This window comes from Passer domesticus, chromosome 27 (genome assembly GCF_036417665.1).
Source record: "Passer domesticus isolate bPasDom1 chromosome 27, bPasDom1.hap1, whole genome shotgun sequence".
In the NCBI taxonomy this organism is placed as follows: domain Eukaryota; kingdom Metazoa; phylum Chordata; class Aves; order Passeriformes; family Passeridae; genus Passer; species Passer domesticus.
In genome coordinates, this window is record NC_087500.1 from 2232623 (window position 1) to 2260505 (window position 27883).

Below are 27883 nucleotides of genomic sequence, written 5' to 3' on the forward strand. Positions count from 1 at the left end.
AGAAAGCAGCAATACCGCAATAAAGCAGATTTAACTCTCATGTCTGAAAAGGCACTCAAAAACCTTCTCCTAATTCTGTCCCACAGAACCATCCCTGAGAGACACCTCCCTCCCGGGTAATCCTGGGAGACGGACAGGAGGGAAAGGATGACACAGAGCTGTGGGCTGGGATGCAACAGAAATTTAATGAGTCAAAAGCTGAGAACAAGTTCACTCTGAGTGGCGGCCACAGTGCAGAGAGCAGCAGGGCCAGCTCAGAATCTCCATCACATGGCTGTGGCAGAGATGCCAGCAGATGTCCAGCTGCCTGATGCAGAGAGGGAGCAGGGCCAGCAGGTGCTGCCCAGGATGGCTGTGTGGGGCTCACAGCCCCAGGGAGCACAAGGGAACAAGGAGACAGGAGGGAAAGGAGAGAGTGTCAGGGGACAGAGGCAGGGCAGGGCTGTGCTTCCCAAGAGCCCAGGCTGGCCCTGTCCCTGGGCAAGGGCTGCTGGGCTTGCTCAGCCCCTCAGGAAGCAAGGAGCCGATGCTGCGTGCCCAGGGCGGTTCCATCCTGGGAGTCCCTGGCTTCCTTCCCCAGGGCCAGCAGCAGCAGCTTCAGCAGGGGAGGCCCCTGATGCCACAGAGGCCACTGCCCAGGCCAGAGAGGCCAAAGCCCCCAGAGCTGATGGGCACTCCCTGAGAGCTGAGGATGCTGCCAACAGCAGCAGAGGTGGAGGATCCCACGGCGGTGTTCTGTGGGAAGGAGCTGAGGATGGGCCCGGGCAGGGTCACCACCACAGGTGAGGGCTGGATGGCCACGGTGGAGTCCTGGCACTGCCTGACACAGGGCTCATTGCAGCTGTTGGCCAGCGGGGTGGGGCCACAGGGCTGGCAGGGCCGGCATGCGCTGTAGCAGGACATGGCTTGGGGCTGCAGATGAACCTGAGACAGAGAGCAGAGGTAAGGAAATGACAAGGAGTCGGTGAGGATCAGCCTGTCACCCCACCATGAGGATTACCCTATTTCTCTCTTATCCCCAAATCATGACAAAGTCCACAGAGATCTGCTCCTTGCCATTATCTCAGGAGATAACCAAGCCCCATAGTCTGTCTATGCCACACCTTCTGCCTCCTTCCTTCACCATGGCAATGAGCCTCTGTGCCCAGCTGATGACAAGTAACATGCTTAGAAATGTATTCCGTGGAGGACAAGGACGAGGAGAAATGCTCCAAACTCACCTTATTTCCAGGGAGCTGGAGAGAGGAAGAGTGGATGAGAGAGTGAGGAGAATGACCCGCTTTTATACTGCTGCTGCACTGCCCCAGGCTCACAGTAACTGCACAGGGCAACAATTTTTCTACAGACTCATCTCCAAAGCAAAATATCCTCCCTAATGCCACAGGGTGTGTTTTGGTTTACATCAATGCTGTAATTTAATTTCCACGTTTCTGACAGTCCCACTAGGTCATGAAGATCCCTTTCATGTTAAGGGATGAGAAGCCAAATGATTTTTCTTGCAGGAATACATGAGTAATGGTTGGACTCAATGATCTTGGAGGTCTTCACCAATCCTTCTGATTCTGTGATTCATTAATCATTCTGTGATTTTCTGATCAGTGGCAGGAATCAAGTCTGGAACAGAGCCCTGTGCCATTGGGTTGCTCCTCAATATGTGAGGGAGGTGTTGGGCATCTGGAGCGTTCCTTGTTCCTCCCTCTCCCCTCACCCACAATGCCCTTTTGCTGCAGAATGTGGAGCCTGACCTGGACGACACACAAGCACAGGCCACTTTTCCAATACATGCTGTCAGTACTGAGAACACGTGTGACATGTGAGGGAGGTGCCAAGCATCCCTTTTGCCTGGGCCAGTATGAAGTTGCCCTAGCTGGAGGGGACTCAGCCCTGCCTTGGACAGCCCTGGCTTGGCCTCACACCAAAATGCTGACACACGGCCAACCCAAAATGAGAGCGTGACTTGCCACTGGTGGGGAGAGTCTCTCCCTGGAGATTTGCCTACTGAAGGCATTCCCTTGCCCTCTGGGATGCGTCCCAGCTGCCTCCATGTCTGCAGGGCAGGGAGGTGCATCAGTCCTTGGTGTATTTTGAAATCTGGTTTTGCACCCAGGGCCCTTAAGAGCACATCCCCTCCCTGAGCACCCCCAAGCGTGTGGCACTGCAGTTTCCCCAAAGCTCTCACATGTGGGGAAATGGAGGAGGTTTCCTTCCCTCTCCAATGGTGCTGGGTTGTACTCTAGGCTGAGGAGGCATTTGGGGCATGGGAAAGTGGTGGGCCTTAGTCCCAATGCCCTGCAGAAGCCATGGAGATTTGGACAGCAGGATGTGTCCAAAGCAGTGGGGCAGTGTTTTCTGAAACCCCTTCTTTCAGCTTCGGAGCCTCCAGGAGAGCTCCCCTCCAGAGCCAGGTATCTTTGACCAGGAAATGAGACCTTGTGTCCATTCTGTTCCTCCATCTGCATCTCCTCCTGTTTTCCTGAGTTTGGCCTTGACTTTTCTTGATTTTTTGAGCCACAAGGTGCCCCTGAGATGCTGCCAGTTTTTCTGATCTCTTTTGCTCTTTACAGGTGCCTGTGAAGGCACGTCTGACTTGCCAAATAGCGGAGTGAATGGAAGAGTAGGCATGTTTGAAGTCCAGGGCCTGTACATTGGTGCTTGAATCCTCCCTGAACATCTCTTTTCCCTCAGCTGCATTCCATGACTGCTGGCACCTCCCAAAGGGGGCTCAGATGTGTTTTCTTTGACACCAACACTCATGTGTCCATCCCCAGGTCACCCACTTACATTGGGCCAGTCTGTTTAAATGTTCCCACAGCTGATCCTCCTCCTCTGCCATGGGGAGGTTTTCCCTACCCCTGTTTCTGAGGAATATCAGGAGGTTGATCCTGTGACACTAAAATGAAGCCTTGAAGAACCTTCTCCTTTCCTGTAACCCCTGTCCCCAGTGTATCTGCCCCAGTCAGCCTTGGCTCAAGCCTCCCTTTTGCTGTTGCCCTCTGTGGATGATCTTCGTTGCCACGACAAGCTTCCCTGATTCAGCTCCAGGTGGGCTTTGTCTTTCCAGCCCCAGCCCTGGAACACTCAGCCTGGCAAACAATCTGCAACAAGAGGAAGAGAGGGGAAAGCATTTCCCTGGAGAAGCAGTGTCCCGTGGTCGCTGGAAAGGGGTGAGAGGGAGGAGAGAGCAGCAGGCAGGACGTGCTGCGAGGAGAGGATCCTTTGGGTGCTCTGCTGCTCTTGGGCAGGGCAGAGGTGGGGCTGTCCCTGCAGAGCTGCCAAGAGTGGCAAGGCACTGCCCGAGGCAACATCCCCTGCCTGCAGGGGACCCTCGGGCATGGGGGCACATCCTGTGCCTGCACGGACACGCTCCGATCCCGGCTGTGCTCCGGCCTCGCGTGGCACACGTGAAAGGAGCTGCAGCACAGAGCAAGCACGCCAGAAATGAGGAAATGAAATGGCAGCCTTGATGGAAATCAAACCGCAGCGTGTGGCGTTAGGGTGGATATTTTGCTTTGGAGGTGAATGTGTTGGAAAATTACTGTCCTTGTGCAGTGCCTGTGGGCCTGGGGCAGTGCAGGAGCAGTATAAAAGGGGAGCTTCTCCTTGCTCTCTCATTCACTCCTCTCACCTCCATCTCCTTGGCATCAAGGTGAGTCTGAAGCTCTTTCTTTGCTTCCTCCTATATGCTTTCTGATCACATTCTCTGCTCTAATCCTATGTAGGTTGTTGAGAACTGCTTATTATGGGAGGTGGAAGGGGCAGAAGATGTGCATGGGGAGAGGCTGGGTTTTGTCTGATATGTGTCCTGAGTTCTGGCCTAGGTGTGGAAGTCCCTGGGCTTGGTCACTTTTCAGGAGATTCTTGGGGGCCTGAGCCAAGGGTGAGGCTGTCGGGCCTCTCTAAGCAGCCTCCTGCTGTCTTCTCCTCTTTGCTATTGTCCATCATGGTGTGGCAACAGTCTGCTCTGACACAGCCTTTCTCAACTCTGCTTCTCTCTTCCCTGTCTCTCAGGTGCATCTGCAGCCCCAAGCCATGTCCTGCTACAGCCCGTGCCGGCCCTGCCAGCCCTGTGGCCCCACCCCGCTGGCCAACAGCTGCAATGAGCCCTGTGTCAGGCAGTGCCAGGACTCCACCGTGGTCATCGAGCCCTCACCTGTGGTGGTGACCCTGCCTGGCCCCATCCTCAGCTCCTTCCCACAGAACACCGTGGTGGGATCCTCCACCTCTGCTGCTGTTGGCAGCATCCTCAGCTCTCAGGGAGTGCCCATCAGCTCTGGGGGCTTTGGCCTCTCCGGCCTGGGCAGTGGCCTCTGTGGCTCCAGGGGCCTCCCCTGCTGAAGCTGCTGCTGCTGGCCCTGGGGAAGGAAGCCAGGGACTCCCAGGATTGAACTGCCCTGGGCACGCAGCATCGGCTCCTTGCTTCCTGAGGGGCTGAGCAAGCCCAGCAGCCCTTGCCCAGGGACAGGGCCAGCCTGGGCTCTTGGGAAGCACAGCCCTGCCCTGCCTCTGTCCCCTGACACTCTCTCCTTTCCCTCCTGTCTCCTTGTTCCCTTGTGCTCCCTGGGGCTGTGAGCCCCACACAGCCATCCTGGGCAGCACCTGCTGGCTCCACCCCTTTGTGGACACCTGCTTGGAGAACACACCTTGGAAAACAACAGAGCGTTGTTTGCCCCTGGTGCTCTCTGCATTGGCACCTCACCTTGGATTGACCTAATTTTCCTGTTTTGAGTCATTAAAGTTCTTTTGCACTGCAGTCCATGGTTTCCTCTCATTTATTCCCCTGCAGATCCTTTCTCAACATGCCCAAAAAGAGAGGTGTTGCTCAGGGATGGTTGTGGGAAGGGATTGTGGAGGATGGTTTTTCACAGGGTGTTAACACAGGCTCACTTCAAATATTCTTAATGATGCAATAGGTAACTCCATTTTCTACTTTTCTCTACTGACATCTAATTGCCTCTTCCAGTAAATTGTACTTATCCTAGCCTGTGATCTTTGCTTTTTGTGCCTACAATTCTCCTCTCCAGCCCTCCACAGTGGAGAGGGAGGGCAAGGGGTGAGAGCAGCACATGGTTTTATTTGAAGCATTGAACTGGAGAATACCATTGTCAGTCCACGACAAGGATCTTACTGTACTTTCCAGCCTAATCCAGTAAGAAAGGAGACCTAAGGAGTGGAACTGGCAGCAGCTGCCTCCCCTAGTCAAGGAGATCTGGGAACTAACAAGCCTTAAAGATGTAATTGTCATGGGTTGGCCCAGGTGAGCAGGAGAGGGCGTGGGCAAGACCTACATGTTATCGTTCCAGCTCATGTCCTTTCCATATTTATTTTCTCTTGCTTCCAGGAAGAAGATTGTTCCTCCCAGTGGGAAAAAGCCTGGGGGGAGGTGAAGCCGTCTGGAATAGTTTCACTTTCCTGTAAATAATTTCTTAGTCTCATAGCTTTTAGTATTAATAGTGTAGCTGTTACTGTCTGTTTTCTTATTTCATTGCTGTTTCCAGTAAATTGTTTTTATCTCAACCTTTGATCTCTGACTGTTGTTTCCAGCTGGAGGGGAAGCCAGTGTTGGTGTGGATTTTTTTTTTAGCAGGACTACTAAATTGGAGAATACCATGCTTAAACCACAACAGTAATAAATCAAGATGTTGTGTGCCAGTGGAGCAGATTGCAGTTAGCATCTCTTAGTCGGGGACATCTGTGGGAAAAGAAGTTTTTAAGGATGTAGTAAATCAAGATGTTGAAATGTGCCTGTGTATGCATTACTAACCTGTCAGAATATTCAAGATCCATGTACCCTATAGCTGAATTATGTTCATTGCAGTACTGAAAGTCACAACTAAAAATCAAAAAGACCCTGTGTCCAGGTGAAGAGCCTTCCCCTGAGCATGAGTAGAATTGAGCTGGGGTTGTGTAACTGGTATGGAACTCAGTAACCAATCCCCATAGAGAGCTGTGCTTTGAAAGCTTCTAACTGAATTTCTGAGTAGAAATAATGGCATGAAAAGTCTGTTGGGTATGCTTGATTTGAGGAGTTCCACCAAGCACCCAGGCTTGTGCAGCTCTGATATAAATAATCAATGTCTCCAGCGAGTGAGTGATTATTGAGTTGTTGGGGAGTGGGTAACAAATCTGATTTTCTGGGCAACACAACCAAACCCATTCTGTGATTCCATGGGAACACTGATCTGTGAGAAGGCAGCCAACTGCATTGTGTCCCTCCTTTTGGGAATCCTGTGGTTAGGATGGGACCTCCTGGAGTGTGATGGAAGCTGGTCCTTTGTCTTATCAGTAACTCGTTCACTGCTGAGTACTTGTGTCAGATATTCAGCTTAAAGAGGACAGAGGTGCATGGTTCTTCCTGGGCTATGCAGGGTAATTCTATTCTATTCTATTCTATTCTATTCTATTCTATTCTATTCTATTCTATTCTATTCATTACCAAGAAGGACTTTGGGGTGCCTGTGGGATGATAGGCCTGCCACGAACCAAAACTGTGCTCTGGCAGCCCAGAAAGCCTACTGTGTCCTGGGCTGCATCCAGACCAGCTTGGGCAGCAAGACAAGGGAGGGGATTCTGCCATGCTCAGGTGAGACCCCACCTGCAGAGCTGCCTCCAACCCAGGGGTGCCAGCACAGGAAGGATGTGGAGCTGTTGGAGTGAGTCCAGAGGAAGGCAAGATTATGAGAGGGATGGAGCAGCTGTGCTGTGAGGAAAGGCTGGGAGAATTGGGGTTGCTCAGCGTGGCGGAGAAAAGCTTTGGGGTGATGTAATTGTAGCCTTGCAGTACCTGAAGGGAATCTACAGTCAAGAGGGAGAGAGACTATTTACAAGAATATGTAGTGAGAGGACCAGGGGAATGCCTTCACAGTGACAGAGAGTAAAGTTAGATTGAATATCAAGAAGCAATCCCTTATTACAAGGGTGGTGAAGGCTCGACATAGGATGCTGAGAGAAGCTGTGGCTGCCCCTGGATCCCTGGAGGTGTTCAAGGCCAGGCTGAGACAGGGCTTGAAACAACCTGGGACGGTGGAAGGTGTTCCTGCCCATGGCAAGGGTGGCACTGGATGAGCTTTAAGGTCCTTCCAACCCAACCCATTCTGAGGTTTTATAATTTTTTTCAGATCCATTGAGACTGGGAAATTCAGAACCCAGTGGGTCACTCAGTGCACAATGAGCACTCCCAATGCCAGCCTGTGCTGACAGCCAGTGCAAAAGCAGCCCCAACAACACCCTCCCAGAAACAGCCCTAGGACAACAGCTCTGCCTTGGGAGAGTGTCTGCAGGGCAAAGGATGACACAGAGGCAGAGGCTGGGATGAAGCAGAATTTAATGAGTCCAAAGAGGGAGGAGAGTGGGATCCAGGTGGAGGCCACAGTGGAGGGAGCAGCTTCAGCAGGGGAGGCTCCTGATGCCACAGAGGCCACTGCCCAGGCCAGAGAGACCAAAGCCCCCAGAGCTGATGGGCACTCCCTGAGAGCTGAGGATGCTGCCAACAGCAGCAGAGGTGGAGGATCCCACCACGGTGTTCTGTGGGAAGGAGCTGAGGATGGGCCCGGGCAGGGTCACCACCACGGCCGAGGGCTGGATGGCCACGGTGGAGTCCTGGCACTGCCTGACACAGGGCTCATTGCAGCTGTTGGCCAGCGGGGTGGGGCCACAGGGCTGGCAGGGCCGGCACGGGCTGTAGCAGGACATGGCTTGGGGCTGCAGATGCACCTGAGACCGAGAGCAGAGGCAAGGAAATGACAAGGAGCTGGTGAGGATCAGCCTGTCACCCCACCATGAGGATGACCCTATTTCTCTCATGTCTCCAAATCATGACAAAGTCCACAGAGATCTGCACCTTGCCATTAGCTCAGGAGATAGCCAAGCCCCAGAGTCTGTCTATGCCACGCCTTCTGCCTCCTTCCCTCACCATGGCAATGAGCCCCAGTGCTCAGCTGAAGACAAGTAACATGCTTAGAAATGTATTCCGTGGAGGACAAGGACGAGGAGAAATGCTCCAAACTCACCTTATTTCCAGGGAGCTGGAGAGAGGAAGAGTGGATGAGAGAGTGAGGAGAATGACCCGCTTTTATACTGCTGCTGCACTGCCCCAGGCTCACAGTAACTGCACAGGGCAACAATTTTTCTACAGACTCATCTCCAAAGCAAAATATCCTCCCTAATGCCACAGGGTGTGTTTTGGTTTACATCAATGCTGTAATTTAATTTCCACGTTTCTGACAGCCCCACTAGGTCATGAAGATCCCTTTCATGTTAAGGGATGAGAAGCCAAATGATTTTTCTTGCAGGAATACATGAGTAATGGTTGGACTCAATGATCTTGGAGGTCTTCACCAATCCTTCTGATTCTGTGATTCATTAATCATTCTGTGATTTTCTGATCAGTGGCAGGAATCAAGTCTGGAACAGAGCCCTGTGCCATTGGGTTGCTCCTCAATATGTGAGGGAGGTGTTGGGCATCTGGAGCGTTCCTTGTTCCTCCCTCTCCCCTCACCCACAATGCCCTTTTGCTGCAGAATGTGGAGCCTGACCTGGATGACACACAAGCACAGGCCACTTTTCCAATACATGCTGTCAGTACTGAGAACACGTGTGACATTTGAGGGAGGTGCCAAGCATCCCTTTTGCCTGGGCCAGTATGAAGTTGCCCTAGCTGGAGGGGACTCAGCCCTGCCTTGGACAGCCCTGGCTTGGCCTCACACCAAAATGCTGACACACGGCCACCCCAAAATGAGAGCGTGACTTGCCACTGGTGGGGAGAGTCTCTCCCTGGAGATTTGCCTACTGAAGGCATTCCCTTGCCCTCTGGGATGCGTCCCAGCTGCCTCCATGTCTGCAGGGCAGGGAGGTGAATCAGTCCTTGGTGTATTTTGAAATCTGGTTTTGCACCCAGGGCCCTTAAGAGCACATCCCCTCCCTGAGCACCCCCAAGCGTGTGGCACTGCAGTTTCCCCAAAGCTCTCACATGTGGGGAAATGGAGGAGGTTTCCTTCCCTCTCCAATGGTGCTGGGTTGTACTCTAGGCTGAGGAGGCATTTGGGGCATGGGAAAATGGTGGGCCTTAGTCCCAATGCCCTGCAGAAGCCATGGAGATTTGGACAGCAGGATGTGTCCAAAGCAGTGGGGCAGTGTTTTCTGAAACCCCTTCTTTCAGCTTCGGAGCCTCCAGGAGAGCTCCCCTCCAGAGCCAGGTATCTTTGACCAGGAAATGAGACCTTGTGTCCATTCTGTTCCTCCATCTGCATCTCCTCCTGTTTTCCTGAGTTTGGCCTTGACTTTTCATGATTTTTTGAGCCACAAGGTACCCCTGAGATGCTGCCAGTTTTTCTGATCTCTTTGCTCTTCACAGGTGCCTGTGAAGGCACGTCTGACTTGCCAAATAGCGGTGTGAATGGAAGAGCCGGCATGTTTGAAGTCCAGGGCCTGTACATTGGTACTTGAATCCTCCCTGAACATCTCTTTGTCCTCAGCTGCATTCCATGACTGCTGGCACCTCCCAAAGGGGGCTCAGAGGTGCTTTCTTTGACACCAACACTCATGTGTCCATCCCCAGGTCACCCACTTACATTGGGCCAGTCTGTTTAAATGTTCCCACAGCTGATCCTCCTCCTCTGCCATGGGGAGGTTTTCCCTACCCCTGTTTCTGAGGAATATCAGGAGGTTGATCCTGTGACACTAAAATGAAGCCTTGAAGAACCTTCTCCTTTCCTGTAACCCCTGTCCCCAGTGAATCTGCCCCAGTCAGCCTTGGCTCAAGCCTCCCTTTTGCTGTTGCCCTCTGTGGATGATCTTCTTCTTTCCCACCACAAGCTTTCCTGATTCAGCTCCAGGTGGGCTTTGTCTTTCCAGCCCCAGCCCTGGAACACTCAGCCTGGCAAACAATCTGCAACAAGAGGAAGGGATGGGAAAGCATTTCCCTGGAGAAGCAGTGTCCCGTGGTCGCTGGAGTGAGGTGAGAGGGAGGAGAGAGCAGCAGGCAGGACGTGCTGCGAGGAGAGGATCCTTTGGGTGCTCTGCTGCTCTTGGGCAGGGCAGAGGTGGGGCTGTCCCTGCAGAGCTGCCAAGAGTGGCAAGGCACTGCCCGAGGCAACATCCCCTGCCTGCAGGGGACCCTCGGGCATGGGGGCACATCCTGTGCCTGCACGGACACGCTCCGATCCCGGCTGTGCTCCGGCCTCGCGTGGCACACGTGAAAGGAGCTGCAGCACAGAGCAAGCACGCCAGAAATGAGGAAATGAAATGGCAGCCTTGATGGAAATCAAACCACAGCGTGTGGTGTTAGGGTGGATATTTTGCTTTGGAGGTGAATGTGTTGGAAAATTACTGTCCTTGTGCAGTGCCTGTGGGCCTGGGGCAGTGCAGGAGCAGTATAAAAGGGGAGCTTCTCCTTGCTCTCTCATTCACTCCTCTCACCTCCATCTCCTTGTCATCAAGGTGTGTCTGAAGCTCTTTCTTTGCTTCCTCCTATATGCTTTCTGATCACATTCTCTGCTCTAATCCTATGTAGGTTGTTGAGAACTGCTTATTATGGGAGGTGGAAGGGGCAGAAGATGTGCATGGGGAGAGGCTGGGTTTTGTCTGATATGTGTCCTGAGTTCTGGCCTAGGTGTGGAAGTCCCTGGGCTTGGTCACTTTTCAGGAGATTCTTGGGGGCCTGAGCCAAGGGTGAGGCTGTCGGGCCTCTCTAAGCAGCCTCCTGCTGTCTTCTCCTCTTTGCTATCGTCCATCATGGTGTGGCAACAGTCTGCTCTGACACAGCCTTTCTCAACTCTGCTTCTCTCTTCCCTCTGTCTCAGGTGCATCTGCAGTCCCAAGCCATGTCCTGCTACAGCCCGTGCCGGCCCTGCCAGCCCTGTGGCCCCACCCCGCTGGCCAACAGCTGCAATGAGCCCTGTGTCAGGCAGTGCCAGGACTCCACCGTGGTCATCGAGCCCTCACCTGTGGTGGTGACCCTGCCCGGGCCCATCCTCAGCTCCTTCCCACAGAACACCGTGGTGGGATCCTCCACCTCTGCTGCTGTTGGCAGCATCCTCAGCTCTCAGGGAGTGCCCATCAGCTCTGGGGGCTTCGGCCTCTCTGGCCTGGGCAGTGGCCTCTGTGGCATCAGGGGCCTCCCCTGCTGAAGCTGCTGCTGCTGGCCCTGGGGAAGGAAGCCGGGGACTCCCAGGATGGAACCGCCCTGGGCACGCAGCATCGGCTCCTTGCTTCCTGAGGGGCTGAGCAAGCCCAGCAGCCCTTGCCCAGGGACAGGGCCAGCCTGGGCTCTTGGGAAGCACAGCCCTGGCCTGCCTCTGTCCCCTGACACTCTCTCCTTTCCCTCCTGTCTCCTTGTTCCCTTGTGCTCCCTGGGGCTGTGAGCCCCACACAGCCATCCTGGGCAGCACCTGCTGGCTCCAACCCTTTGTGGACACCTGCTTGGAGAACACACCTTGGAAAACAACAGAGCATTGTTTGCCCCTGGTGCTCTCTGCATTGGCACCTCACCTTGGATTGACCTAATTTTCCTGTTTTGAGTCATTAAAGTTCTTTTGCACTGCAGTCCATGGTTTCCTCTCATTTATTCCCCTGCAGATCCTTTCTCAACATGCCCAAAAAGAGAGGTGTTGCTCAGGGATGGTTGTGGGAAGGGATTGTGGAGGATGGTTTTTCACAGGGTGTTAACACAGGCTCACTTCAAATATTCTTAATGATGCAATAGGTAACTCCATTTTCTACTTTTCTCTACTGACATCTAATTGCCTCTTCCAGTAAATTGTACTTATCCTAGCCTGTGATCTTTGCTTTTTGTGCCTACAATTCTCCTCTCCAGCCCTCCACAGTGGAGAGGGAGGGCAAGGGGTGAGAGCAGCACATGGTTTTATTTGAAGCATTGAACTGGAGAATACCATTGTCAGTCCACGACAAGGATCTTACTGTACTTTCCAGCCTAATCCAGTAAGAAAGGAGACCTAAGGAGTGGAACTGGCAGCAGCTGCCTCCCCTAGTCAAGGAGATCTGGGAACTAACAAGCCTTAAAGATGTAATTGTCATGGGTTGGCCCAGGTGAGCAGGAGAGGGCGTGGGCAAGACCTACATGTTATCGTTCCAGCTCATGTCCTTTCCATATTTATTTTCTCTTGCTTCCAGGAAGAAGATTGTTCCTCCCAGTGGGAAAAAGCCTGGGGGGAGGTGAAGCCGTCTGGAATAGTTTCACTTTCCTGTAAATAATTTCTTAGTCTCATAGCTTTTAGTATTAATAGTGTAGCTGTTACTGTCTGTTTTCTTATTTCATTGCTGTTTCCAGTAAATTGTTTTTATCTCAACCTTTGATCTCTGACTGTTGTTTCCAGCTGGAGGGGAAGCCAGTGTTGGTGTGGATTTTTTTTTTAGCAGGACTACTAAATTGGAGAATACCATGCTTAAACCACAACAGTAATAAATCAAGATGTTGTGTGCCAGTGGAGCAGATTGCAGTTAGCATCTCTTAGTCGGGGACATCTGTGGGAAAAGAAGTTTTTAAGGATGTAGTAAATCAAGATGTTGAAATGTGCCTGTGTATGCATTACTAACCTGTCAGAATATTCAAGATCCATGTACCCTATAGCTGAATTATGTTCATTGCAGTACTGAAAGTCACAACTAAAAATCAAAAAGACCCTGTGTCCAGGTGAAGAGCCTTCCCCTGAGCATGAGTAGAATTGAGCTGGGGTTGTGTAACTGGTATGGAACTCAGTAACCAATCCCCATAGAGAGCTGTGCTTTGAAAGCTTCTAACTGAATTTCTGAGTGGAAATAATGGCATGAAAAGTCTGTTGGGTATGCTTGATTTGAGGAGTTCCACCAAGCACCCAGGCTTGTGCAGCTCTGATATAAATAATCAATGTCTCCAGCGAGTGAGTGATTATTGAGTTGTTGGGGAGTGGGTAACAAATCTGATTTTCTGGGCAACACAACCAAACCCATTCTGTGATTCCATGGGAACACCGATCTGTGAGAAGGCAGCCAACTGCATTGTGTCCCTCCTTTTGGGAATCCTGTGGTTAGGATGGGACCTCCTGGAGTGTGATGGGAAGCTGGTCCTTTGTCTTATCAGTAACTCGTTCACTGCTGAGTACTTGTGTCAGATATTCAGCTTAAAGAGGACAGAGGTGCATGGTTCTTCCTGGGCTATGCAGGGTAATTCTATTCTATTCTATTCTATTCTATTCTATTCTATTCTATTCTATTCTATTCTATTCTATTCTATTCTATTCTATTCTATTCATTACCAAGAAGGACTTTGGGGTGCCTGTGGGATGATAGGCCTGCCACGAACCAAAACTGTGCTCTGGCAGCCCAGAAAGCCTACTGTGTCCTGGGCTGCATCCAGACCAGCTTGGGCAGCAGGACAAGGGAGGGGATTCTGCCATGCTCAGGTGAGACCCCACCTGCAGAGCTGTCTCCAACCCAGGGGTGCGAGCACAGGAAGGATGTGGAGCTGTTGGAGTGAGTCCAGAGGAAGGCAAGATTATGAGAGGGATGGAGCAGCTGTGCTGTGAGGAAAGGCTGGGAGAATTGGGGTTGCTCAGCGTGGCGGGGAAAAGCTTTGGGGTGATGTAATTGTAGCCTTGCAGTACCTGAAGGGAATCTACAGTCAAGAGGGAGAGAGACTATTTACAAGAATATGTAGTGAGAGGACCAGGGGAATGCCTTCACAGTGACAGAGAGTAAAGTTAGATTGAATATCAAGAAGCAATCCCTTATTACAAGGGTGGTGAAGGCTCGACATAGGATGCTGAGAGAAGCTGTGGCTGCCCCTGGATCCCTGGAGATGTTCAAGGCCAGGCTGAGACAGGGCTTGGAACAACCTGGGATAGTGGAAGGTGTCCCTGCCCATGGCAAGGGTGGCACTGGATGAGCTTTAAGGTCCTTCCAACCCAACCCATTCTGAGATTTTTCCATTTTTTTCAGATCCATTGAGACTGGGAAATTCAGAACCCAGTGGGTCACTCAGTGCACAATGAGCACTCCCAATGCCAGCCTGTGCTGACAGCCAGTGCAAAAGCAGCCCCAACAACACCCTCCCAGAAACAGCCCTAGGACAACAGCTCTGCCTTGGGAGAGTGTCTGCAGGGCAAAGGATGACACAGAGGCAGAGGCTGGGATGCAGCAGAATTTAATGAGTCAAAAGAGGGAGAAGAGGGGGATCCAGGTGGAGGCCACAGTGCAGCAGCTTCAGCAGGGGAGGCGCCTGATGCCACAGAGGCCACTGCCCAGGCCAGAGAGGCCAAAGCCCCCAGAATTGATGGGCACTCCCTGAGAGCTGAGGATGCTGCCAACAGCAGCAGAGGTGGAGGATCCCACGGCGGTGTTCTGTGGGAAGGAGCTGAGGATGGGCCCGGGCAGGGTCACCACCACGGCCGAGGGCTGGATGGCCACGTGGGAGTCCTGACACTGCCTGACACAGGGCTCATTGCAGCTGTTGGCCAGCGGGGTGGGGCCACAGGGCTGGCAGGGCCGGCATGGGCTGTAGCAGGACATGGCTTGGGGCTGCAGATGAACCTGAGAGAAAGAGAAGGGAAAATCAAGGCATGAGAGATGTTTTGAATATAACATATCACCCCTCTACATGAGGGAGTCCCTTTTCCTCATCCATAAAGGACTTCACCAGGAGCCCACAGGCATCTCCTTTCCCTCAGAAGAACACAGCAGAAATTGCAGGTCCAGGGAGGACCCCATGTAGCCCTTGGCTCCAGAGACATCTGTGCAAAATCTGAACATGTTCCTCTCCCCACTGTCTGCATCCTTTCCTCTTCCGGAGTAAGTATTCTCTGGGCCCCAGAATATGACAGAGAGAGGTATGTGCAGAGACAACCCATAAGAGGTGCAAAAGGAGGACAAGAGAAAGATCTTCAAAACTCACCTTGTTCCCAACAAGATGGAGCTGAAGGAGTGGATGAGAGAGTGAGGAGAAGGTCCTGCTTTTATACTGCTCCTGCCCTGCCCCAGGCCCACAGGCACTGCACTAGTGCAGTAATTTTCCTACAGACCCGCCTCCCAAGCAAAATATCTTCCCTAATGCCACAGGCTGTGCTTTTGTTTCCATCAACTCTGCCATTTTCATTTCCTCATTTCTGATGTGACCAATAGGCCTCCAAGGATTATTTCAAGCATTGAGATGAAAGACCCAAGGTTTTTCTGGGCACTGACACATCAGTACGTGCAGAAGATGAGTTGCATGTGCTGGAGGGGTCTGTGCACACAGTTGACACCCATCTGGGAAAATAGGCTGTGGTTGTTTTCTACCTCTTTGCAGGCAGCTGAACATACCCTCCCACCAAGCCTGTCTTCTCCTCATGCGGCAATTTGTTTGGCAAGGCTGTCCCCTCTCATGGCTGCATTTTGGAGTTACTAATGTGTGCCATCAGCAGTTGTGAGGGAAGCTAATTTTGCTCTCCTGAATGCCAGGATTCCTTGAGATGCCTCATGGAGGTGGGTCCCTTCTCCCTCTCACAGGGGTGTGTGGAAGTTCAGTAAATACCTTGTTCTTCCCATATTCCCCAGATCACCATACACTTTGGCCCCTTAGTAGCCGAGAATATTTTTCCAAAACAAGCTGATTGTCCTGAAAGCCCCCTGAGCTGTGGGGGTGATGGTAACAAGTTGATGCTGAGGGCAATTGCTGTTTGAGCTGCCTGGAGCTCTGTACAAGGAACAGCCCAGTGACTGAAGATGGTTTTCCTGAGGTGTGGATGGAGCTGCCCTTGCTAGAGGGGAATTCAGCAGTGTTGGGTCATGGGCCTGCACACAGCACGTCACAAGGCTGACACACGGCCAGCCCAAAATTAGACCGAGACTCCCCACAGGTACAGAGAGACTCTGCCTGGAAATTTGCCTACTCAAGGCATTCCCTTGCCCTCCTGGGATGCTCCCCAGCTGCCTCCATGTCTGCAGGGCAGGGAAGTGCAGCCCTGCTTGATGTGGTTTGGGAGCTGAGCCCTTCTGAACATGTCCCCTCCCTGAGTGTCCCCAGGCATGTGGTACCACAGGGTCCTTCCAGCTCTCACTCATTTGGGAGCTGGGCATATTTCAGCTTCTCCAGTGGTGCTGATTTGTGCTCCAGGCTGAGGCAGTCTTTGGGTCAGGGGAAAGGAAGCATGAGGAAACGCTAATGCCAGGAGAAGTCATGCCATGTGAAGCTCAGGGATGTGTCCCAGATGGTGGGGACATGTTTTCTACAAATCTCTAACACTCTAAAGCATTCAGGAGAGCCCCCCACCACAGCCTGAAACAAGCCTCAGGCCAGGTAGATGAGGCCTGTGCCTCCCTTATACCCTCTGCTGGTATGGGTTGGCTTTACTCAGGCAATCCCTGACTTGGAGCTCAATCACTGCAATTACAAACAGTACTTCAGTGTCCCAAACCAACATCTGCCTGCCCAGGACCCCTCTTGTACTTCTGCACTCACTGGCACAACTCTTCATGGGGTATCTTCTCGTTGTGGCACATGAAAGGATCATGCAAGGCAGAGCAGGAATGTGAGAAATGAGGAAATGAAATGGCAGTGTTGACAGAAACAAAAGCACAATCTGTGGCGTTAGGGAGGATATTTTGCTTTGGTGATGACTCTCTAGGAAAATTACTGCTCTAGTGCAGAGCCTGTGGGCCTGGGGCGGTGCAGGAGTAGTATAAAAGTAGGACATTCTCCTCACTCTCTCATCCACTTCTCTCACCTCCATCTCCTTGAGAACAAGGTAAGTTTGAAGACATTTCTCCTCTCACTCCTTCTATTCTCCCTCCTTCTGTTTTCTGCACATACCTGCCTCTTTGTTCTATGCCATGTCATAGGGCTGCTTATGATGGGAGAGGGACAGGAACAGAAAGCATGCACAGGGAGAGTTTGGGACTTGGCTCAAGTGAGTGATGGGATAGGTGGGATTACCCTGGGCTTGGCTGCTCTTGGCAGGGAACTTCCTTGACTAAATGGAAGGAGAAGCGTGTGAGCATCAGTACAACACCTCCAGCTCTTGTTCCTATCTTGACTTGACAGGGCAGCTGCATGGTGTGATGATGGGTTGCTCTTCAAAAACCCCTGATGACGTTTTCTTGCTCTCTCAGGTGCATCTGCAGCCCCAAGCCATGTCCTGCTACAGCCCGTGCCGGCCCTGCCAGCCCTGTGGCCCCACCCCGCTGGCCAACAGCTGCAATGAGCCCTGTGTCAGGCAGTGCCAGGACTCCACCGTGGCCATCCAGCCCTCGGCCGTGGTGGTGACCCTGCCCGGGCCCATCCTCAGCTCCTTCCCACAGAACACCGTGGTGGGATCCTCCACCTCTGCTGCTGTTGGCAGCATCCTCAGCTCTCAGGGAGTGCCCATCAGCTCTGGGGGCTTTGGCCTCTCTGGCCTGGGCAGTGGCCTCTGTGGCTCCAGGTGCTTCCCCTGCTGAAGCTGCTCCCTCCACTGTGGCCTCCATCTGGATCCCCCTCTTCTCCCTCTTTGGACTCATTAAATTTTACTGCATCCCAGCCTGTGCCTCTGTGTCATCCTTTGCCCTGCAGACTCTCTCCCAAGGCAGAGCTGTTGTCCCAGGGCTGTTTCTGGGAGGGTGTTGTTGGGGCTGCTTTTGCACTGGCTGTCAGCACAGGCTGGCATTGGGAATGCTCATTGTGCACTGAGTGACCCTCTGGGTTCTGAGTTTCTCTGCCTCTTTGCATGAGAATGGAATTTCTGTAACGAGTTCAGTGGCTAACTTGTGCTTTCTTCCCACATTTTTCTATTGTCTCTCAGTCAGCTCAGCACTGCATTGGAAGTACCAAGCAGTGAATGTGTTGCTGGAAGGTTCCAGCTTCCCATCGGGTGCCAGGCAAACCCTTCCTAACAGTACTGTGCCACTTTATCAGTTACTCAAAGTTCTATTAAAAAATCCCCCTGAATACTTCCCATGATGGGAAATTCCATTTTCCATTTCCCACCACATCATTGTTTCCTTCCTTATGTCCCACCTACATCTACCCTATTTCAGTTTAAAAGTGTTGCTCCTTGTCCTGTCACTGCAGGCCTTGATATAATGTCTCTCTCCAACTTCCTTATCCCTCCCCTTTACACACTGAAATGCTGCAAAAAGGTCTCCCCAGAGCCTGCTCTTCTGCATGAAAAGAGTCAAGTGCCTCAGCCATTCTCCATGGTAGGGGCAATACATCCTTGTGATCATTTTGCAGCCCTTGTCCGGGGTGCTGTAGCAGGTCCATGCCTGCTTTGAATTGAAGACTTCTGACTGGATTCAGGGTTCCAGGTGGGGTCTAACGAGAGCTGACCTGCTGGCTGTATTTCTGTTTGTGCAGACCAAGACATGACTGGATTTCTGGATGTCAAGAATACATTTCTGGCTCATGTCCAATTTATTTACCTCCATGGTTTCTGGTTCCTTCTCTGCAGAACTGGTCTAAACTATTTCTCTTCCAGTGCTGGCCTTGTTGAAGTTCCTGAGTTTCACATGGGACCATTCTCAAATCTGCCAAGATCCCTCTTAATTGAAACACTTTCCCCAAGCCTCAGCTTGGTGTCATTCACAAACTTGTTGAGTGTCCACTCAGTCCCCCTATTAATGTCATTGGTGAACGTATTAACAAATATTGGTCCCTGTATTGATCCCTGATGGACACCACTCATCACTGGTTTCCACTTGGACATTGAGCCCATGAGTATAAATCCTTGGATGCTCTCAAAATTCTCCTGAGATGCTGTAAGTTTCAGGTGAGGAAGGAAGCCATGACTCCCCAGCTGATCCCCTGGCCATCAGATCCAGCTTTGCCCAAACCTCCCTCCTGGCTTTGGTGCTCATTCTGCAGGACAAATGACCTCAACTAACCAAAGGACTGTTCCAGGTCATGTAGAATCATAGAATCACTTAGGTATGACAAGACCTTTAAGATGAAGACGGCTAACCATTAACCCAGCTCTTCTAAGCTCAACACTAAACCATGTCCCCAAGTGTTACAACTAGATGTCTTTTAAATCCCTCCAGGGATGGTGATTCCATCACAACACTGGGCACATATAATATCATGCTTAGAAATAAATCTGTGGACAGTCTTCCCTGAGTAGTCATTCTTCGGACACTGCCTGAGCATTGGTCTGCTTCTGCCACATGATTGTCTTGGAACCACTTGGTTTTCTTTTTTCTCCCATTCCTTCATAGAATGTCCTGATCTTGACACCAGGGTATGTCACTCGCTTGCTTTTCCAATTGTCCTACTTCCCACTGGGTCAGCAGATCATGAGAACCACTGGCCAGTGCTTAGTGCTGCTCATAACATCACACAGACCCACAGGCAGTGCTTGTCCTCTTTGCCCTGCTCCTTCCTTGTCTCTGCCCAGGGCTCCCTAGGAATGTGTTTGGTGAGATGGTGGTAGGAAAAGACATTGGGAAGGAAGAGAGGCAGCAGGTGTGGGCTGAGTGACTCAAAGGGCTGTCCAGAAGCAGCTGAGGGAGGGCTGAACTGCTGCAGGACACAGAGACAAGAATATCCCCAGAGCCCTGAAGGGCAGCTGACTTGGGACCAACCAGCCCTGTCTCCCCTCACCTCCCTCAGCCCCTGGCAAGCAGCAGCACCAAAGCAGGGCCAGGGAAAGGGGCTTTTGGAGTCACCACATCAGAACAGGGGGACCACCCTGCCTGTGCCTTGGCACCCAGGGCTGTCAGCAGCATCCTGGGCTGTGTGAGCAGGGGTGGAAGCAGGAGATGGGGGGAGCAACAATGCTGCTCTGCTCAACACTCACCTGCTGCCATCCCCTGTGTTGGGCACAGGCTGAAATGCAAGGACCACTTGGACCTAGTGGAGTGAGTTTGGTATAAGGAGGCGAAAATGGTGAGGAGGTTAAAGCACTTGACATAGGCACAGGGATTGCTGGGTGTGGAAAGCAGGATGGTTTGGTCAGAGAGAAAATGATCCTTGTAGTAGAAAGGCACAGTGAAGAAGATAGGTTCATTCTACCAGCTCCAAACATGTAATGAAAGACAGAAAGAAGCAATACCATGATAAAGTAGATTTAACTCTCCAATCTTAAAAGGCACTCAAACACCTTCTCCTAAATCTGTCCCACAGAACCATCCCTGAGAGACACCTCCCTCCCTGGGAATCCTGGGAGACCAAAAAGAGGGAAAGGATGACACAGAGGCATGGGCTGGGATGCAACAGAAATTTAATGAGTCAAAAGATGAGAACAAGGTCACTCTGAGTGGCGGCCTCAGTGCAGAGAACAGCAGGGCCAGCTCAGAATCTCCACCACATGGCTGTGGCAGAGATGCCAGCAGGTGTCCAGCTGCCTGATGCAGAGAGGGAGCAGGGCCAGCAGGTGCTCCCCAGGATGGCTGTGTGGGGATCACAGCCCAAGGGAGCACAGCGACAGGAGGGAAAGGAGAGAGTGTCAGGGGACAGAGGCAGGGCAGGGCTGTGCTTCCCAAGAGCCCAGGCTGGCCCTGTCCCTGGGCAAGGGCTGCTGGGCTTGCTCAGCCCCTCAGGAAGCAAGGAGCCGATGCTGCGTGCCCAGGGCGGTTCCATCCTGGGAGTCCCTGGCTTCCTTCCCCAGGGCCAGCAGCAGCAGCTTCAGCAGGGGAGACCCCTGATGCCACAGAGGCCACTGCCCAGGCCAGAGAGGCCAAAGCCCCCAGAGTTGATGGGCACTCCCTGAGAGCTGAGGATGCTGCCAACAGCAGCAGAGGTGGAGGATCCCACGGCGGTGTTCTGTGGGAAGGAGCTGAGGATGGGGCCAGGCAGGGTCACCACCACAGGGGAGGGTTCGATGACCACGTGGGAGTCCTGGCACTGCCTGACACAGGGCTCATTGCAGCTGTTGGCCAGTGGGGTGGGGCCACAGGGCTGGCAGGGCCGGCACGGGCTGTAGCAGGACATGGCTTGGGGCTGCAGATGCACCTGGCAAAGAGGGAAGAGAGGAGCACACTGTGAGGGGAGTTTGAAGAGCAGCCTCACCACACCGCGAGGGAGATCCTTTCTCGCAACCTCTATGAGAATCACCAAGAAGGCCAAAGCCAGGGACAACCCCTCCCTCCCAGCCCACAGCTCAAGAGACACCTCCGTCTATATCCAGCCTTTCTCCACGACACATCTGCTCTCTCCCACGGTAAGCAGCCTCAAAACACAGCAGGGAAGAAGCACAGAGACATATGATCAGAAATCCCAGAGAACTACAAGGTGGAAGAGAAAGGCAAGGAGGAATGGAACAAGGAGATCCCAGAGAAGGACAAGAAAGGGCTCAAAACTCACCTTGTTCCCAACAAGATGGAGCTGAAGGAGTGGATGGGAGAGTGAGGAGAAGGTCCTGCTTTTATACTGCTCCTGCACCGCCCCAGGCCCACAGGCACTGCACAGGGGCAGTAATTTTCCTACAGACTCATCTCCAAAGCAGACTGTCCTCCCAAATGCCCCGGGTTGTGTTTTGGTTTCTGTCAACACTGCCATTTCATTTCCCCATTGCTGACATGGCCATTAGCTCACAGAGGTTCTTTTGAAGTGTTGGCATGAGAGGCCTGAGGCTTTCCCGAGCACCATCACGTCAGTACAGGCAGGAGATGTGCCCCCATGTGCTCGAGAGCTCTGTGCAGGCACGGCATGTAGCTGTGGGCAAATATGTGGGGAGTGTTTTGATAAACCCCTGTGAGGAACATGGTCATGTCTTCCCACCAAAGCTATCCCCTCCTGAGTACCTGAAGTCTTCCCTCAATGTGCGCATGCTGCATCCTCCCCCTCCCTGCTGCCTCCCTGCTCAGGCCACGACTCACTGGGCATTAACTCTCCAGGCAGGTTTGGAGCATTGCTGGTTTCAAATGGCTTTGCCCAAGGAAATCTTCTCCTTCAGGAAAGATATTCCCTGGTTTGTTTGGCAGAGTTGTCTCCTCTCACTGCCATCTCTGGGGGATCCCGGCCTGTGCTATCAGCAGGCTTGTGGAAGGAGAGCACTGTCATATCAAAAATCCCTTGATCACTCATGTCCTCTGGGCTCAGATGCGTCTGCTCTCACCTTCTGAGGGATGTGTTGGCTCTTGGAATATCACTCTCTTTCTCCCACTGTCCTCACCCCATGATGCACTTTGGCTGCTCCCTTTGCACCCTGACCCAGGGGGCACACAAAGTCCTGCCTACTTTTTCAAAACACACTGCCAGTGCTGAGAACACCCCAGTGCTGCCAAGCAGGTCAGGCTGAGGGCAATGGCATTTGGGGTTGCCTGGAGCTGTGGGGGATGGGGACAGCCCAGTGCTTGAAGATGGTTTTCCTGGAAAAAAAGTGGAGTTGCCCAAAGGATTGAGGCCTGGCAGGATCCTGAGGTCTGGTAGGATCCTGCAGTACCACATGCCTAGGGATGCTCAGGGAGGGGATGCACTCAGAAACGCCCTGGGTACAAAACCAACTCTCAAAATACACCAAGGACTGATGTACTTCCCTGCCCTGCAGACATGGAGGCAGCTGGGGTATGCCCCAGGAAGGCAAGGGAATGCCTTCAGTAGGCAAATCTCCAGGGAGAGACTCTCGCTACCAGTAGCAAGTCACGCTCTAATTTTGGGTTGGCTGTGTGTCAGCCTTTTTGTGTGAGGCCAAGCCAGGAGGGTGTGGTGTCTGCAGGCTTGTCCAAGGCATGGCTGAATCCCCTCCAGCAAGGGCAGCTTCATCCTGGCCCAGGGAAGAGGGATGCTTGGCAGCTCTTTCACAAGTCAGGGATGCTTGCAGGACTGACAATGTGTATTGAAAATGTGTCCCATGCTTGTGTGTCCTGCAGATTATGGTAAAAAACATGAAGGAAATTGCATTGCGGGTTGAGGAGAGAGGGAGGAACAGGGTGATATCCCAAGAGCCAACAGACCCCTCTGAAAGAGGGGAGAGTGTGGTCCAACAAAAGGGCGTCTTCAGGAGTCAAAGAATTAGGGAGGGCAACAATCTCCTTCCACAAGCCTGCTGATAGCACAGGCCGGGATCCCCCAGAGATGGCAGTGAGAGGAGACAACTCTGCCAAACAAACCAGGGAATATCTTTCCTGAAGGAGAAGATTTCCTTGGGCAAAGCCATTTGAAACCAGCAATGCTCCAAACCTGCCTGGAGAGTTAATGCCCAGTGAGTCGTGGCCTGAGCAGGGAGGCAGCAGGGAGGGGGAGGGATGCAGCATGCGCACATTGAGGGAAGACTTCAGGTACTCAGGAGGGGATAGCTTTGGTGGGAAGACATGACCATGTTCCTCACAGGGGTTTATCAAAACACTCCCCACATATTTGCCCACAGCTACATGCCGTGTCTGCACAGAGCTCTCGAGCACATGGGGGCACATCTCCTGCCTGTACTGACGTGATGGTGCTCGGGAAAGCCTCAGGCCTCTCATGCCAACACTTCAAAAGAACCTCTGTGAGCTAATGGCCATGTCAGCAATGGGGAAATGAAATGGCAGTGTTGACAGAAACCAAAACACAACCCGGGGCATTTGGGAGGACAGTCTGCTTTGGAGATGAGTCTGTAGGAAAATTACTGCCCCTGTGCAGTGCCTGTGGGCCTGGGGCGGTGCAGGAGCAGTATAAAAGCAGGACCTTCTCCTCACTCTCCCATCCACTCCTTCAGCTCCATCTTGTTGGGAACAAGGTGAGTTTTGAGCCCTTTCTTGTCCTTCTCTGGGATCTCCTTGTTCCATTCCTCCTTGCCTTTCTCTTCCACCTTGTAGTTCTCTGGGATTTCTGATCATATGTCTCTGTGCTTCTTCCCTGCTGTGTTTTGAGGCTGCTTACCGTGGGAGAGAGCAGATGTGTCGTGGAGAAAGGCTGGATATAGACGGAGGTGTCTCTTGAGCTGTGGGCTGGGAGGGAGGGGTTGTCCCTGGCTTTGGCCTTCTTGGTGATTCTCATAGAGGTTGCGAGAAAGGATCTCCCTCGCGGTGTGGTGAGGCTGCTCTTCAAACTCCCCTCACAGTGTGCTCCTCTCTTCCCTCTTTGCCAGGTGCATCTGCAGCCCCAAGCCATGTCCTGCTACAGCCCGTGCCGGCCCTGCCAGCCCTGTGGCCCCACCCCACTGGCCAACAGCTGCAATGAGCCCTGTGTCAGGCAGTGCCAGGACTCCCACGTGGTCATCGAACCCTCCCCTGTGGTGGTGACCCTGCCTGGCCCCATCCTCAGCTCCTTCCCACAGAACACCGCCGTGGGATCCTCCACCTCTGCTGCTGTTGGCAGCATCCTCAGCTCTCAGGGAGTGCCCATCAACTCTGGAGGCTTTGGCCTCTCTGGCCTGGGCAGTGGCCTCTGTGGCTCCAGGTGCTTCCCCTGCTGAAGCTGCTCCCTGCACTGTGGCCTCCACCTGGATCCCCCTCTCCTCCCTCTTTTGACTCATTAAATTCTGCTGCATCCCAGCCTGTTCCTCTGTGTCATCCTTTGCCCTGCAGACACTCTCCCAAGGCAGAGCTGTTGCCCCAGGGCTGTTTCTGGGTGGGTGTTGTTGGGGCTGGTTTTGCACTGGCTGTCAGCACAGGCTGGCATTGGGAGTGCTCATTGTGCACTGAGTGACCCTCTGGGTTCTGAATTTCCCAGTCTCAATGGACGAGGGTAGAATTTCTCTACATTTTCCAGAGGTATACATCCACTTTGTTTGCACTTCTTTTCCTTTCTCAGCTCAACCCTGTGACACAAGTACTCAGTAGAGAATATGTTACTGTCCTGTCAGAGGTACTGGATTGCCATCAGACTCCCGCAGATCTCATCCTAACACAGGATGTACTCAGAGGGAGGGGCAGAGTGCATTGGGCTGCCTTCTCACAGACCCCTGTTATCATGGGATCACAGAATGGGTCTGGATGGAAGAGACCATTAAGTTTTTTCTAGTTCAAGCCTGCTGCCCCGGATATGGATGTCTTTCACTGCATCACATAAGGTTGGAGCAAACCTGAGCTTGAACCCTTCCTAAGATGGGACATCCTATCATTCTCTGGGCAACATTTCCCTGTGTCTTATCACACTCATCACAGTAAAGTTTTTCCTTATGTCCCTTCCGTACTTATCCTATTTCAGTTTAAAACTCTTGCTCTTTGTCCAATTATTGCAGGCCTTGAGAAAACATCTCTCTCCAAATTCTTCATTCATCCCTTTTACATATCAAATGGTCTCTCCAGAGCCTGCTGAAGGTGGGCTGAGGGTCTCAAAGGGCTGTGCAGGAGCAGCTGAGGGAGGGGAATGGCTGAACTGCTGCAGGATGCAGGTGGGCATGGTGACACATATCCTCAGAGATTCCAGATTTGAAGTTCCTGCTGTTGAGATGGTCACCACACACAGAAGAATATCATGTGCTTCAGAAGGCTTCTCACTGTTTATTTTAACAGCATCCTGTCTTTTATACCTTCTCACTAAGTTTACACCTATTCATTGGCTACAATAAATCAACAGAATGTTCATTGGTCCAGAGCAGTCTCCACCACTGTGTTCCACCAACATCCAACAGCAAGACCCTCCATTTATCTTTTCTTCTCCTTGGTTTCCATGTCAACAACTTAGGTAGAACTCCTTTCAGGTTCAAAGGCAACTCTTACCAGCTTCTCTTCTTCAACTAACTCTTTCTGGCTAACAGACCAGTTGTCAGCCCCTTCCACATGACGTTGGCTTTGTAGCAGCCAACCGTGTCACATTGTTCAATGTGGAAGATCAGACAGTTACAGAAGCTGAGCTGGGTAGTGCCATGGACCTTTTGGCTCTGGTACAGTGAAAGCTGAGGGGGAGAGAAACTCAAGGCAAGAACAGAAGTGAAGACGTCATGTCTGGCCACTCTGACCCTCTGACGCTGACTGCTCTGACGAGGGAAGATGTAACAAGGAATTTGCTGGTGAAAGAGGTAACAAGGACATTACTAGTGTAAGAATGATAATCAAGAAGATTATGTTTCTAAAGAGACTGGGACAAAGGGATCTGAGTGGAAAATTTTGTAAAAATGTAGTGACCTATAAATACTGGTGAACTTGTGTAATAAACTGGCTTTACTCTGCTGGCATAAGCAGAATCCATGTCTGTCAATCCCCACACTTCAGTCTCTGAAAAGGATGAGGTGCTTTTGTGGTTAACACCATCAAAACAGGTGGAAATGCCAGGAGTGTTCCTGGACACCAAGGATTGTCATCAACATCCTGGGCTATCAGAGCACAACTGTCAACAGGATATCAATGGGAGCAAAGATCCCACTCTGCTCAGCACTGCCCAGACGGCATCAAGCATGCTGTGCTGCCTACTGGATTGTAACACAAAAAGATCTCCAGAAAGGGAAGTGAAATACATGAAGATTGACCAGGGTGGTGAATGAGGTGGAACATTTACTTCTGGATGAGAGGCTGTGGATGCAGGCTTTCTGACAACAGAGAACAGAAATCTTGAAAGCTTTGTTTCTTTTTCTGGGAGAACTAAAAGTATTTTTGGAGTATCTGTGGTCATTGAACTGTGTGGGGTAATTGTTGCAGGTAGAGAGAGGCAGGGTAAATTAGAAAGGTGACACAATATGAATAATCAATGCTGTGTTAACATAATGAATGTGACGTTGACAACCATGGCAACACCACTTTCAACAACGCCCTCTTAGAACCACACAGCAGCACCTCTCTTGCTGGACATGTTGGGTGAGTATGTGCATGGGAAAGGATGACACAGAGGCATGGGCTGGGATGCAGCAGAGCTTTAATGAGTCAAAACGTGAGAAAGAAGTCACTCTGAGTGGTAGATAGAGTACTGATGCTCTATCCCTGGGCTTGTACCATCCTGGGAGTCCCTGAGTTCCTTCCCCAGGGCCAGCAGCAGCAGCTTCAGCAGGGGAGGCCCCTGATGCCACAGAGGCCACTGCCCAGGCCAGAGAGGCCAAAGCCCCCAGAGCTGATGGGCACTCCCTGAGAGCTGAGGATGCTGCCAACAGCAGCAGAGGTGGAGGATCCCACCACGGTGTTCTGTGGGAAGGAGCTGAGGATGGGCCCGGGCAGGGTCACCACCACGGCCGAGGGCTGGATGGCCACGGTGGAGTCCTGGCACTGCCTGACACAGGGCTCATTGCAGCTGTTGGCCAGCGGGGTGGGGCCACAGGGCTGGCAGGGCCGGCACGGGCTGTAGCAGGACATGGCTTGGGGCTGCAGATGCACCTGAGAGACAGGGAAGAGAGAAGCAGAACACAGAGCTGAGTGAGGGGACTCTGTTCATCCACCATCTGGAGAAAAGACAGAAGTGCAAAATTGCACAATGTTGTTTAGAGAGGCCCACCAGCCTCACTTCCTACTCAGCTGTAAGTTATCCTCCTGAGAGTGACCAAGCCCTGGGCTCCTCCACAGCTCAGGAGACAGTTCAGACAAAACCCAACCTCTTTCTATGGACAATTTCTGCCCTCTCCATCTCCCATAACAAGCAGTTCTCCATAACCCACATGGGACCACAGGGGTGGATAAGGTCAGAAAACTCAAAGGAAGAATAAAAGAAAGAGCTTCAGATTCACCTTGATCCCAGGGAGATGGAGGTGAGAGGAGTGAATGAGAGAGCAAGGAGAAGCTCCCCTTTTATACTGCTCCTGCACTGCCCCAGGCCCGCAGGCACTGCACAAGGACAGTAATTTTCCAACACATTCACCTCCAAAGCAAAATATCCACCCTAACGCCACACGCTGCGGTTTGATTTCCATCAAGGCTGCCATTTCATTTCCTCATTTCTGGCGTGCTTGCTCTGTGCTGCAGCTCCTTTCACGTGTGCCACGCGAGGCTGGAGCACAGCCGGGACCGCAGCGTGTCCGTGCAGGTACAGGATGTGCCCCCATGCCCGAGGGTCCCCTGCAGGCAGGGGATGTTGCCTCGGGCAGTGCCTTGCCACTCTTGGCAGCTCTGCAGGGACAGCCCCACCTCTGCCCTGCCCCAAAGAGCAGCAGAGCACCCA

General features: G+C 52.3%; 9 protein-coding genes across 11 annotated transcripts; 4 read left to right on the forward strand and 5 right to left on the reverse strand.

Moving 5' to 3' along the window:
- Positions 1-597: 597 nt before the first annotated feature.
- On the reverse strand, positions 598-903 carry LOC135286890 (feather keratin 1-like). The gene has a single exon (XM_064400112.1). The coding sequence runs from the start codon at positions 901-903 to the stop codon at positions 598-600; it is 306 nt and encodes a 101-aa protein (XP_064256182.1).
- Positions 904-3407: 2504 nt separating this feature from the next.
- Positions 3408-4335, forward strand: LOC135286622 (feather keratin 1-like). The gene is made up of 2 exons (XM_064399718.1): positions 3408-3646; positions 4009-4335. The coding sequence occupies exons 1-2, from the start codon at positions 3452-3454 to the stop codon at positions 4333-4335; spliced, it is 522 nt and encodes a 173-aa protein (XP_064255788.1). The 5' UTR covers positions 3408-3451.
- A 3048-nt stretch (positions 4336-7383) lies between these two features.
- On the reverse strand, positions 7384-7689 carry LOC135286643 (feather keratin Cos1-2-like). Its single transcript, XM_064399751.1, has one exon. It carries the CDS (start codon positions 7687-7689, stop codon positions 7384-7386), a length of 306 nt encoding a protein of 101 aa, XP_064255821.1.
- A 3128-nt stretch (positions 7690-10817) lies between these two features.
- On the forward strand, positions 10818-11123 carry LOC135286631 (feather keratin Cos1-1/Cos1-3/Cos2-1-like). Its single transcript, XM_064399732.1, has one exon. It carries the CDS (start codon positions 10818-10820, stop codon positions 11121-11123), a length of 306 nt encoding a protein of 101 aa, XP_064255802.1.
- A 2177-nt stretch (positions 11124-13300) lies between these two features.
- On the forward strand, positions 13301-17403 carry LOC135286859 (feather keratin Cos1-2-like). Its single transcript, XM_064400097.1, has 2 exons — positions 13301-13394; positions 17077-17403. The coding sequence occupies exon 2, from the start codon at positions 17098-17100 to the stop codon at positions 17401-17403; it is 306 nt and encodes a 101-aa protein (XP_064256167.1). The 5' UTR covers positions 13301-13394; positions 17077-17097.
- On the reverse strand, positions 14194-16778 carry LOC135286858 (feather keratin 1-like). 2 transcript variants are annotated; one of them, XM_064400095.1, is made up of 3 exons: positions 16692-16754; positions 14882-14902; positions 14194-14520 (listed from the first exon to the last, which is right to left on the reverse strand). In XM_064400095.1, exons 1-3 carry the CDS (start codon positions 16695-16697, stop codon positions 14194-14196), a joined length of 354 nt encoding a protein of 117 aa, XP_064256165.1. In that variant the 5' UTR covers positions 16698-16754. The 2 variants fall into 2 exon arrangements, with proteins under 2 accessions (XP_064256165.1, XP_064256166.1); XM_064400096.1 differs by lacking the exon at positions 14882-14902 and having other exon boundaries at positions 16692-16778.
- A 3160-nt stretch (positions 17404-20563) lies between the features above and the next one.
- LOC135286846 (feather keratin 1-like) lies at positions 20564-21704 on the reverse strand. Its single transcript, XM_064400088.1, has 2 exons — positions 21242-21704; positions 20564-20890 (listed from the first exon to the last, which is right to left on the reverse strand). The coding sequence occupies exons 1-2, from the start codon at positions 21434-21436 to the stop codon at positions 20564-20566; spliced, it is 522 nt and encodes a 173-aa protein (XP_064256158.1). The 5' UTR covers positions 21437-21704.
- Positions 21705-21827: 123 nt separating this feature from the next.
- LOC135286845 (feather keratin 1-like) lies at positions 21828-24275 on the forward strand. Of its 2 annotated transcripts, none has more exons than XM_064400086.1 (2): positions 21828-23081; positions 23949-24275. In XM_064400086.1, exon 2 carries the CDS (start codon positions 23970-23972, stop codon positions 24273-24275), a length of 306 nt encoding a protein of 101 aa, XP_064256156.1. In that variant the 5' UTR covers positions 21828-23081; positions 23949-23969. The 2 variants fall into 2 exon arrangements, with proteins under 2 accessions (XP_064256156.1, XP_064256155.1); XM_064400085.1 differs by lacking the exon at positions 21828-23081 and adding an exon at positions 23122-23597.
- A 2503-nt stretch (positions 24276-26778) lies between these two features.
- LOC135286656 (feather keratin Cos1-2-like) lies at positions 26779-27137 on the reverse strand. Its single transcript, XM_064399775.1, has one exon. The coding sequence runs from the start codon at positions 27082-27084 to the stop codon at positions 26779-26781; it is 306 nt and encodes a 101-aa protein (XP_064255845.1). The 5' UTR covers positions 27085-27137.
- Between the last annotated feature and the right edge of the window lie 746 nt (positions 27138-27883).